This window comes from Chiloscyllium plagiosum, chromosome 7, assembly GCF_004010195.1.
Source record: "Chiloscyllium plagiosum isolate BGI_BamShark_2017 chromosome 7, ASM401019v2, whole genome shotgun sequence".
NCBI classification, from domain to species: domain Eukaryota; kingdom Metazoa; phylum Chordata; class Chondrichthyes; order Orectolobiformes; family Hemiscylliidae; genus Chiloscyllium; species Chiloscyllium plagiosum.
Genome location: NC_057716.1, coordinates 59,469,308 through 59,482,183, shown reverse-complemented (window position 1 = coordinate 59,482,183; position 12,876 = coordinate 59,469,308). Strand labels below are relative to the sequence as shown.

Below are 12,876 nucleotides of genomic sequence, written 5' to 3'. Positions count from 1 at the left end.
TGGGAGGAGGTGTAGTCTAGGTAGCTGTGGGAGTCGGTCGGTTTGTAGTAGATGTCCGTGTTGATCTGGTCGCCTGAGATGGAAATAGAAAGGTCGAGGAAGGGGAGGGAGGAATGTGAGACTGTCCAGGTGAATTTGAGGTTGGGGTGGAAGGTGTTGGTGAAGTGGATGAACTGTTCCACCTCCTCGTGGGAGCACGAGGCGGCGCCGATCCAGTCATCGATGTAGCGGAGGAAAAGGTGGGGGGTGGGGCCAGTGTAGTTGCGGAAGATGGATTGTTCCACATATCCTACGAAGAGGCAGGCATAGCTGGGGCCCATGCGGGTGCCCATGGCTACTCCTTTGGTTTGGAGGAAGTGGGAGGATTGGAAAGAGAAGTTGGGCATAGCTGGGGCCCATGCGGGTGCCCATGGCTACTCCTTTGGTTTGGAGGAAGTGGGAGGATTGGAAAGAGAAGTTGGGCATAGCTGGGGCCCATGCGGGTGCCCATGGCTACTTCTTTTGTTTGGAGGAAGTGGGAGGATTGGAAAGAGAAGTTGGGCATAGCTGGGGCCCATGCGGGTGCCCATGGCTACTCCTGGCATAGCTGGGGCCCATGCGGGTGCCCATGGCTACTCCTGGCATAGCTGGGGCCCATGCGGGTGCCCATGGCTACTCCTGGCATAGCTGGGGCCCATGCGGGTGCCCATGGCTACTCCTGGCATAGCTGGGGCCCATGCGGGTGCCCATGGCTACTTCTTTTGTTTGGAGGAAGTGGGAGGATTGGAAAGAGAAGTTGTTCAGGGTGAGGACCAGTTCAGTCAGTCGAAGGAGGGTGTCAGTGGAAGGGTACTGGTCGGTACGGCGGGAAAGAAAAGCGGAGGGCTTTGAGTCCTTCGTGATGGGGGATGGAGGTGTACAGGGACTGGATGTCCTTGTGAAAATGTACTGAGATAGTCACAACAGAGTTGGCCTGGTCATGTACAAGAAAGTTTGGTATTCATTTACTGAAGTGAATCTTGTATGGCGAACTTCATGGTGGCCAATGAAAACTCCACAAGGAACTCAAGGTTTCGCTTCACGTCAACCTCCAGTCCTGTGAGAAGCCTGTCCAACCTCTGTACCTGTTGCAATCAATTTTTTTTTTAAAAACTGTCATGAGTTCCATCATAAACAAATCCACGCCAAAGGTGTAGAGAAAGTGCAAGTGGAGGGTTTCTGAGCAGCAACTCCTCCAAATCTCAATTGTATGTAACATCGTATTCTGTAGCCAAAATGTTTTGTTGTAAATGAGATCTGCCTTAGCAGTCACTATGTACCCATTTGAGCTCTACCAAACACCTTTGAAGGATGAATAATACCTTTGGGGGCAACACAAGCAAGAAAATGATTTAGTCCTTTGAAGAAAGGAGAAAATTTCAACTGCTGACAAGTGACTTTCAACCCCAGTTGAGATTTTTCCCTTGATAACTCTGCAGGTTGTCATTATGCAATTAGGCAAACCTGTTTAAAATAGTTTTCCAAATATTTGACAGACTTTGAGGAGAGCTATTCTTTTTCAAGCAGGCAATAATCGTTTTGTATAAGGGTTCAGTGGTTAGCACTGATATCTCACTCGGCCAGAGACCCGGGTTCGATTCAGGTGATGGTCTGCGGGAGTTTCCTTGGTGCTCTGGTTTCCTCCCACAATCCAAAGATGTGCAGGTTAGTTGGCTTGGCCATGCTAAATTGCCCATGATGTCTAAGGATGTGTTGGTTAGGTGGATTAGCCATGGGAAATGCAGGTTTACAGAGATAGGGGTTTGGGGACTGGGTCTGGGTGGAATGATCTTCAGAGGGTTGGTGTGGACTCGATGAATCAATAGGCCTCCTTCTGCATTGTAGGGATTCTGTGAAAATGGAAGTGTCATCTAGCCATACTTTCAGTTAGCTAAACTGTAAGACTGAATGCAATGCCCCAGTGCTATTATCACTAGACTATTAATCCAAGAAATGGGGCCTTGGATCAACTCTTACTGTTGGAGGTGGTGGAATTTAAATTCAGTAATCTGGAATTAAGAGTCTAATGATGTTAATTGTCAAGAAAAATTCAACAAATTTGCTATTATCTTTTCTGTAATTACCATCCTTACCTGATCTGGCCCATGCTGCAGGACTAGAGTCACACAATGTGGCCAACTCTTATCTGCTCTATGGGTAATAAGAACTGGCTTAGTCTGTGACGCCCACCTCCAATGAATTAAAAAATCATTCAAATCAATCTCTGTGGAATCTTTTGATCCCACGTTTTCTCCATGCAGCTGGAAAATGCAAGTGGTGCAGTCGCATTATACCCACAGTAAAACCATACATGTTTCTGCACTAAAATACAATGTCATATTCTGACTTGAGATTTAGTGTACATATCCAATTAAATGACCTCTCCAAACACATAGTCATCATCCCCATAAGTGACCGTAATTTCCACCCTCTTATTAGGCAGGCAGAATCTTAGCCACCAATGTTTTCTGGTCACCTTCCTGCATTTGGTCTTCTGGTTCACTGTCCAGAATGACTTCATTTCTAGCAGTCAGATCTTTCTGGCCCTATGCGTAAAACACAAGAACCTTGCACATAAGTCTAGAAAAGTTCTTGTTGCAAACTGTAAGATGATGCACTTTTATGCTGGCGTGTATTCTTTCTGACAGTAAATAAGATCTTGCTGAAGCAAAGCATAGGACATATTTCAATGGTGAAGAATATTGTCTGATGCCTGCCTGTAACTGGGGAAATGCAAATTAGTCTCAGCATAGTTTTACAGAGTTCCCCAACCAAAACTCATTTCTAAAAACAAAACTGATTTCAATTAACAAAACCAAGATCTCCTCTTTCCTCTGCACTGGGCATTCCCCTCATCTATTTCCAGACTCAACTAATCCTCAGATGAGTCAGCACCAATCCTTGAAACTTTTCAAAATACTTGTACTCAGCATGTGCAAAGGAATGATAATAAGCTTTCACCTCTGAATGTACTATTTCCACAAGTATTGTGTAAACAGAACAATTTAAAACCTTTTGAAGAAAAAATAAATTAAGATTTCATAACTCTGTATAATTTAAGTTTATTTTTTAAAAAAAACCTGCTGAAACAAATTACAAACTGTCTTTTCTTGTTCCAGCATCTCCTGGCGGATGTGTTGTTATGGCCACAGGAAAAGCTCTTGGCCGATGGGAGGCCAAAAACTGCAACACCTTTAAAGCTATGTCTATTTGTAAGAAGAGTATTAGCAATACTACAGAAACTGAGGAAACACCCCCAACAGGCTCTTGCCCTCTTGGGTGGCAAACTAACCCAGACCTTCAACACTGCTACAAGGTGAGAATAGCATAAAGTTCAAGTATACTTTTTCTTCAAAGAACAATCAGCGAATTTAAAAATCAATTTTTATTTTTCACTTTTAAGCAAAGAATTAAAGGGTGAAAGAGGCAAATTTCCTCCATAATTTAAAAAAAAAATCTATTTGAAAAAAGTCTGGCAGCATTTCATTTGAAGAAAATACATAATCAAGAGAAAAAATGGAATCTGCATTTTGGGTAGATGTGTCCAGAGACTATTGTTGTTTTTCAAAAATGTATTAAGAACGCACAATCTGACTGCAAAAATTTCAAGGAACTGTGAGCTTAATGAAGCATTGATCATTTTATTGCTATTTTAAGATATAAAACAGGTCAAGATTAGATTAGACTAGATTACTTAGTGTGGAAACAGGCCCTTTGGCCCAACAAGTCCACACCGACCCTCCGAAGGGTAACCCACCCATTTCCCCTACATTTACCCCTTTACCTAACACTACGGTCAATTCACATGACAAGCACATCTTTGGACTGTGGGAGGAAACCGGAGCACCCTGAGGAAACCCACCCAGACACTGGGAGAACGTGCAAACTCCACACAGTCAGTCGCCTGAGTCGGGAATTGAACCCGGGTCTCTGGCACTGTGAGGCAGCAATGCTAACCATTGTGCCACCGTGCCGCCCACAACATATTCAGTAGCCTCCTATTTAGAGGAGAGAACAAGAGAAGAGAGCAAGAATTGGTTCAATTGTGTTAGAATCCATGATCAAATAATTTGCCAACACTTTTTTAGGAACTGAGGAGTGCTAATGCCTGTATAATAGCACCTTTTTTAAAAAACATTCACTCATGGGACATGGGGATTACTGTCTGGCCAGCATTTATTGCCTGTCCCTAGCTGCCCTTAAGAGAATACTGGTGAGCTGTCTTCTTGAACCATGAACTGTGGATAGACCCACAATGCCCTTCGCTAGGGAATTCCAGGACTTTTGATCCAGCAATTGTGAAGGTGCAGTAGTATATTTCAAAGTCAGGATTCTGAGTGGCATGCAGGGGATCTTGCAGGTAGTGGTGTTTCCATGTACCTGCTGCCCTTATCTTTCTAGATGGAAGGTTTGGAAGGTGCCGTCACAGGATCTTTTGAACTTCTTCAGTGCATCTTCTGGATAGTATACACTGCTACTGAATATGTTGTGGAGGAACTGAAAACACAAATGCTGGCGATCACATCAGGGTCAGACAGCATACGTGGAGAAAAAGCAAGCTAACATTTTGAGTCTAGGTGGCTCTCCATTAGAGCTGGTGAAGTTTGGAGGGGAAACATTTATGTTGTGGTTGGGGGAGGGAATGGTGAGGGTGTAGAGTGCTGGGGAGAAAAGATGTTGATAGTTTAGATTAAGTGATCAGAATGTGAGAAAGGCAGGATAATGGGGTGTCTAACTGCCAGACTGGGAAGAACAGACAGCCCCACTGGGGTCAAGGGTGGGGAGAAAAAACTTGGGGATGGAGAATATAACAAGTAAAGCTAAAAGAAAGGAGAGACATGGGAGCTGGTTCACAATTTAAAGATTTTTAAATCCAGAAGGCTATAGAGTGCCTGATCTGAAGATGAGGTGTTGTTCCTCCAGTTTACGCTCTGATTCACTGGAGCACTGCAACATGCCGAGGACAGATGAGTGGGCAGGGTCATGCTGCAAAGCAGTCACTGTGTGCGTTCGGTTTCTCCAACGTAGAACAGGCCACATTGGATGCAGCGAATACAATACGCAAGATTGGAGGAGATACAGATGAAAAACTGTTTCACCTGGAAAGACTGTTTAGGCCCTTGGATGCAAAGCAGATTGGAGGTGAAGGGGCAGGTGTTGCACCTTCTGTGATTACGTGGGAAGGTGCCACATGAACCAACTCCCATTTCTCTCCTTTCTTTCAGCTTTACTTGTTATATTCTCCATGGTGTTAATGGTCGATTGAATGGATTGGGGTGTCCTGTAGGGAACAATCCCTGTGAAATGCTGAGAGGAAGTTGTGTTTGGTTGCATTCTGCTCGTCTTTTATATACATTTCACCACTTGTGGAGGACTGGTGCTTGTGGGTGTAGTGCCAATCAAGTGGGCTGCTTTGTCCCAGATGATGCCAAGTAGAGGAAAGGTAGAATATTGCTTGCAGGAAGAAGAAGAAAGCAAGTCTTTGGGATCTGTCCGGATATAAAGTTAGTGATAATCATCGTCTCAGTCAGTTAGGAGAGGGCCAATTTGTTTTTCCCTCATGAACACAAGGGAAGTGAGACTAATCATAGCACCATTATTAATGCCTATGTCGTGATATTTTATTGTGTTACCTTGTAAACCCTTGCCAGTCACTGTCTTAGAAGTTCCTAACGACTATTCGGCTATGTAGCTTGGGAATGACAAGTCCCAAAGGCATCACTTTGAACAAATCCACAGATGAGTGACTTTATATGCTATTACTGGAAAACGTATGAGCAGATGGGATTAACAGCTGTCTGTGATCCACATTATTATTGTAGGTGTTTTTGAAACTGTACTAAAATAGGTAACTCCTTTAGAAAATGAATAGAGACTTTTGAATGTATTGTGTAGGCCAGCTCTGAAATGCAGTCACTAGCTAAGGTTTTAAGATGGCTATAACGTTTTGAATACATTTTCAAATGTTTACAGGCCCAGGCAGTTTAGAATTTTCCTCTTGGCTATCTTTGGTGTATGTTTTCTTTATTTCTGCATCCATCAGAAAATCTGCTGACAGCGACCTTATGGTGTAGGTGATCTGATATTTGATTTTTTTTCACTAACCGAGATTTGATAATTTTAAAGGCCCATCTATGTCACAACATTCTAGCATTTACTTTTGCATGCTATGTTTAACTCCAACCCAGACATTTACCTTCTGCCAGTCTTTTGCCTGAAAACTGATGTCCAGTGATTGAATGTGAACATGGTGGGGGTTCGGTCATGGTCAAGGGAGGAGCTTGAACAATGCAACCACCTTTGGTATCTTTGCTGCCCAACCAGCAACGTCTGATGTGATGTTCAGCTGGGCCTATAATTGAGTGGTTATACTGGACATTTTAAAAATGCAAGTCTGGGGCTTGCACCATTTGTAGGATACAAGTTTGTGCAAAATTAAACAGGGAATGAGGGAATTTAAGCAATGCTGCTCAGTAAATATTGAGAAACTGAAACTGCTTGACTCCACTGGAGACTTTGTCAATGATTAAAGGAATTCTGAATAATTTGTGTGTAGGATGTTTTAGTTGCCACCCATGATTTTGTGGCCTACCTGGCTACCACCTCGATGTGTCAGTTGTTCAGTTTACTTCCTTCTCAACATACTGCAGCTATCCGTTTTACACCTGTGGCTTACTGGAGACTCTTCAACGAGGCCTGCTATCTAACTGACTTGGTACAAATGTTGGATCCAACATCAATTTCTCAGCCAGCCAACAAAAGTCTTTCAGTCTGTTTTGGTATGGGGATCTCGTGTGAAAATTCAGTTTATTTCTTTGTGCACAGGGGCCAATGGCCTAAAATTGTCCCTTAGTTGGTACAAATTGATTTTCAGTAAGACTGATTTAAGGTTACTTGGTGTGGAAAAGATGCCACACTAAAGTTAGGTTGAAGTGACTGTATGTTGGAGAAAGTTTGTTCTGGAGGGAAGTGACTCTGGAGTGCTTCATACTACAACTGTCAGAAATTTTAAATTTCTCACTTGAAAGCAGTGCCATTTATCAGCTTGCCAAGTTCAAGGATCAAAACCTGGGTCATTCCATATGGGCAGAAACTGTTTCAACAACAACTTGCATTAAAGATTTCCTGTAATAGGATGGAATGTTTCTAAATGCTTTACATGAGCTTAATAAAACAAAGTATGAAACATAATGAGACATTTAGGCCAGATGGCCTAAAGCTTGGTCAAAGTGAGGTTTTAAGGAAGTGTCAAAAAGGAGGAAATTGAGGTGAAGAGGTTTAGGGAGAGAATGCCTAAGCCAGAGAATGAAGTTGAAGCACCTGAAGAGTATGGAAATGTGTTGCTGGAAAAGCGCAGCAGGTCAGGCAGCATCTAGGGAACAGGAGAATCGACGTTTCGGGCATTAGCCCTTCTTTCCTGAAGAAGGGCTTATGCCCGAAACGTCGATTCTCCTGTTCCCTAGATGCTGCCTGACCTGTTGCGTTTTTCCAGCAACACATTTCCATCTCTGATCTCCAGCATCTGCAGACCTCACTTTCTCCGCACCTGAAGAGTATGGCCACCAGTGGTGGAACAATTTAAAAGTGGGGCTGAAAAGGATGGCAGAATTCGAGAAACACTGATATTTCTGAAGGTTGAGGCTGGGAAAGATTAGTGTTAGGAAGAGAATAAAGACCATGGAGGAATGTGAAAGCATAGATGACGATCTTAAAATCAATACTAGGAGTCTGTACAGATCAGTGAGCACAAGAGTGAAAACTTAGAGCAGCCTTGTTCTCCCAAGGCATGGGCATCATGGTTTTAGATTACCTTCATTTTACATTGGATGAAAGATGAGAATTGGCAAAGCATGTGTTGGAATAGTTGCAAATGGAGATACCAAAGGCATAATAAGAATATCAACAACAGATGAACTGGGACAGGCAAAATCAGACAGTGGAATTATGGAAGTGAAAATCAGTAATCATAGTGACCCTTAATCTGAGATCAAATATGATAGCAAGGTAATTGGCTTAATGTGGACTGCTGCTAAGGTGAGGAACAGAGTCAGTAACTAGGTAATGAGTTGAGAGTGGAGACCAAAAAAATGGTAATAGTAAATTGACCTCTGTTTCATCAACATAATGTGAAAAGTAATACTCTGCCTTCAGCATGTGGGTAGATGTGACATCAGTGGTCATAGTTTGGGAACAAGAAGAAAAGCTAGTTAAATAATTCTCTGGTTATGGTTTGATGGATGGCAACGGATCAGATGAGAGCAATCCCACTCAGCTGGACAAAGTGTTGTGGTCCATTTTTATATTTATGTCTATACATGCAAAAGGATAATTATCCAATCTACATTGTAGATCTTTCATCATGAGAGGGTGGTACGAAAGAGAACATGGGAAGAGTCTGAACGATTTTGTGAGTCACTTGGGGCCCACTTGCCAAGTTTCAGTCACCATGATGAGATGTTATATCTTCACAGCTTGCTAAGAAAAACAATTACGTAAGTAAAGATGCAAAGAAGTATATAACTTAGCTTTATTTTCATGCTTGGCTTTGCATAATTTGTAAACTGTAATTAAAACTGATAATTTTATCTTGAGACCAGATATTTTCTGTCTGTAGATAATTGGATACATCAGTGTATACCACGAGCAGTTCCAGGGTTTAACAAGGAGATGATGTTAACTGAGACAGTCACCAAATCTTCAGCTTTGTTGTGGTGCTGGATACTGTTTTTGGTTGCACTCGACTTTGATGTGGGAAGTCTTACCAAAAATGGGCAAGAATTTTACTTGGATATTATGATGCATATCAATTAAATCTGCATGGAATTTTCCGTATTTCAATTTAACATGATCCCAGGAAAATGAGAGTTTCAAGTTGCTTGATTTTGTTAATGGCAAGACTATTAAATTTCAAAAACAAATTGGTTTTTTTGGATGCTGTTGGAGAAGAATTTTTTTGTGGTAGTTATTTTGGCCTCACTTCATGCTCATTGTGGATGCAGGGCTTTAACATTTGCAGTGAAAAAGCAAAACCATTGTCGTATAGTTTGCTCTTTCAGTAAACGTAAATGATGGTTGGTGTAATCTGGGGGTGACCATCTCATAATTGAGAGGCAATGTTGAGAAGGCGGGGTCTTCACCGTGAAGTCAGCCGATATGGGAATTTAGTCTGTGCTTGTTGGCTTCACTCTGCATTGCAAACCAGCCATTCAGGCCACTGAATTAACTGAGCTCCCAAAGTCAGAAATCACATGACACCAGGTCCACCCCAGTCCAACACCGACAGTTCCACATGATGAGCTCCCAAAGGTATTGTTAGGTCCATAAATTTCGAATCTACTCAACTTTCGCATTGCAAAAATTTTCAAATTTTCAGGTGGGTGTTACTCTTCAGAGGATAAAGAGATGCAAAGGTAGAGGTTCACGACTCACCCCACTGTTAGCTTATTGGCTACAGTACATTGAACCTGAATTTGTCGAATTGTTATCCTTATGCATTGCACACGAATAGACAGACTGAAACAGTAATGCTGAATGATAAACTACATTGTAGGAATGACAAACCCGATGGCCATCGAAGTTGCTGCAACATTCCTATTTTTCTGCATGAAATTCATTTTGAGTTGTTTCAGGAGACATTATTAGTTGATCTGTAGTGATTGGATTTGCCTCATAATTGGTTAACACCTTATTTGTTATAGCAAGCAACAATTTCTCATACATACCATGTCACAACAAAATGGCCATTTTCAAATCTGAAATGTCCAACATATGACAAGATTGGTCAAAAACCACACAAAGTGGCTTGTTACAAACTGTACTACCAGCCTGCACTTTGTCAGTGATTGATCAACATGGGATTATGCAGGTCAGTGGTTGTCTATCCATCATCTTTCCACCACTTTGTGCAATGTGAGGTATGAAACTGATTCCTCAGGACTCAACGTTATTCTTTTTATATAGCTATCTGACAGTTATGATTACGACACAGGTATAATGAAGTGTATAACAAAGGAATCATTTTTTACTTTGCCCATAGGTGTCTTGAAGTAATGTTTCAGAATTTTGACACATCTGGAACATTGTGCAATACAACTCATTTAAACTCAATTTATGCCAAAACAACTCTGTATTGGCATAAATTTGCAGTAGCCTTTGAAGCTTTGTAAGGAAAACAGTATTTGTAAAATGAGAACAGTCTGTCTAGGAAAGAAGGCATGTAAAAAAACACAAGCAGAACCAGACAATCCTGATCTGAAAGCAGTTGGAGCCACCCACCGTTTCATTAGCAGAGGGATTGAATTCAAGAGTCGTGAAGTGATGTTGCAACTGTACAGGACTTTGCCCCGGGCACAACCGAGTGTTACAAGGGGACATAAATTTACGGTGAAGGGTGGAAGGTATAGGGGAGATGTCAGGGGTGGGTTCTTTACCCAGAGAGTGGTGGGGGCATGGAATGCGCTGCCTGTGGGAGTGGCAGAGTCAGAATCTTTGGTGACCTTTAAGCGGCAATTGGATAGGTACATGGATAGGTGCTTAAGCTAGGACATATGTTCGGCACAACATCGTGGGCCGAAGGGCCTGTTCTGTGCTGTATTGTTCTATGTTCTATGTTCTAACAGTAGCAATACAGATGCATTGGATTAAAAAAAAATCCAGTTGTGTCAAAGTTCTGGACTATTCCTGCTGGCACATGAGCAGACCCCATAAAACGAGCTTCATGATAAGTGCAAGTCCTGCACAGGACGGATCAGCTAAACTTGTATTATCTTGTTACATAACCACATTGACCTATCAGTGCAGCTCAATCACTAGTGCAAAAATGTCAACCACTGGGTGCACCATAATTTGACTTTGAGCTCCCTGTGAGAGGATGTGCAAAACCTCTAAGATGATTAAACCTAAGAAAGTTAAATGTTCAGAGAGAAGATCAAACTAATGGGCGGCACAGTGGCTCAGTGGTTAGCCCTGCTGCCTCACAGACCAGGGACCCAGGTTCAATTCCAGTACATTCTGTCCGTGTCTGCATGGGTTTCCCCTGGGTGCTCCAGTTTCCTCCCACAATCCAAAGATGTGCGGTTAAGTGAATTGGCTGTGCTAAATTGCCCGGTGTTCAGGGATGTAGGTTTGGTCAGGGGTAAATATAGTTTAAAGGGCATGGGTCTGGGTGGGTTACTCGGTGTGGACTTGTTGGGCCACTGTGGGGATTCTACTCTATTCTAATGTAGCAAGTGGAAAATCCATGTCAGTGAACTGACATTGTGAAGGAATTGGCAATATCACCTTTGAATTTATACACTGTTATGAGCGCTGAATTGCAAGAGTTCACCTGCAACAACGATTGACTAGATTGCTTCAAGATCAAGCACAATAGTGAGAATACGGTGTACATGACAGCAAAGGCAGATGGTAGGCTCCAGAATGGTCTCATTCCTGTACTGAATGAGGATGCAGCAAGGGACATGTTTAACTATGAGCCAGATTGTTTTACTATTTCATAAAATGTTGCTATTTGATGTTTAAAGATGGAGTGGCAAAGCAGGAAAGGAACATGTCACTGCCATTGTCTGCAACAAGATGGTTTTGAAAAGTTGTCTCTTCTTGTGATGGACAAGTCCAAGAAGTCATGCTCCTTCCTGAATATCAGGACACTACCCATGTAGTACAAGGCTAACCAAGCCACCTGGACTTCCTCCTTTTGTTTTTAGGCATGGTTCAGGAAAATGGACAAAACATATCTGTGAAAGACAAGGAAGATTAACTGTCCCATGTGTGCCAACATTGCTGGGCTAGAGTGCATCAATCTGCATTCGTCAAGCTCCAGCCAGTGGTTCAAAGGGTAATTTAGGACACTGAAAACCTGAAATTATCAAGGCCATCGATGAGAAGCTGATGAGCAACCTGACTCTTCTAGAACCCATATAGTTATGGAAAATGGTTACTGGGAAAAGTTCCACTGCTTCTGCCATGGTGGGTTCAGATGGGCTTGGACTTGCCAGACGCTCTGAAGCAAGTGGAATTGAGTGAAGCCAAGCAACCTGGTGATGAGACTCTTTCCACTTGCCTGCATGGAAGTCGCAGCAGACAACCATGAAGGATTATGCAGATGTGGGTGATGCCATACCCTGCATGATGACACTGACAGATGAGGCAATGATAAGTCTTCACCAAAGAAGACTGATGGCCCTGACGAGTCTGACAAATAGCCACGCTTGTCCACTTGCTTCTATAACTGAAGCCGCAAAGGTGCTCAAAGTGCTCTCACTCACTCTCGGATTTTACATTTTTTGTGGCCACTTGTGGAACACTAGCGCACTTTTTTTTCCCTTTTAAATCATGACACACTGCAGTATGCTAAACAGTTCAACAAAATCTCCATAGTCTTTTCCTATCTCTTACAAGGCCATTGTAAAGTATGAACAAATTGAGTAAGGTATATTTTTTCACCCACATTACTGCCTTGCTATATTTTCTTTTGGTCTTGGAGTATATGGTTTTACCATCACCCCTATTTGTAGGCATATCAAGTTCATATAGAGTTACATATGTGGAAACAGCGGTTCCTCAGCTATTATGACTAGCACACATTTGACTAAAATGCTATCAAGGTGATCAGTCTAGCTTGCAGCATGTTGTGTACATATTCAGTAACCTTTTACATGTGACATGTGATTTGCAGTCAAAGATGATATAATTCGCTAACGTATCCTGGACACCCGCACCAATCAACTTCCCCGCCCCATGGCCAAACATTTCAACTCCTCCCTCCTACTCTGCTGAGGATATGCAGGTCCTGGGCATGCTCCACTGACACTCCCTCACCACTCAACACCTGGAGGAAGAACGCCTCATCTTTCACTT

At 42.5% G+C, this 12,876-nt stretch overlaps 1 protein-coding gene across 1 annotated transcript in view; it reads left to right on the top strand.

The window, feature by feature from the left end:
* LOC122551927 (lymphocyte antigen 75-like) overlaps positions 1–12,876 on the top strand; it is a 138,564-nt gene that overhangs the window by 40,661 nt on the left and 85,027 nt on the right. Inside the window, exons 12-13 of the mRNA XM_043694497.1 lie at positions 3,138–3,334; positions 8,368–8,510. Coding sequence (XP_043550432.1) covers positions 3,138–3,334; positions 8,368–8,510 — 340 coding nt within the window. The remainder of the gene's footprint in view (positions 1–3,137; positions 3,335–8,367; positions 8,511–12,876) is intronic.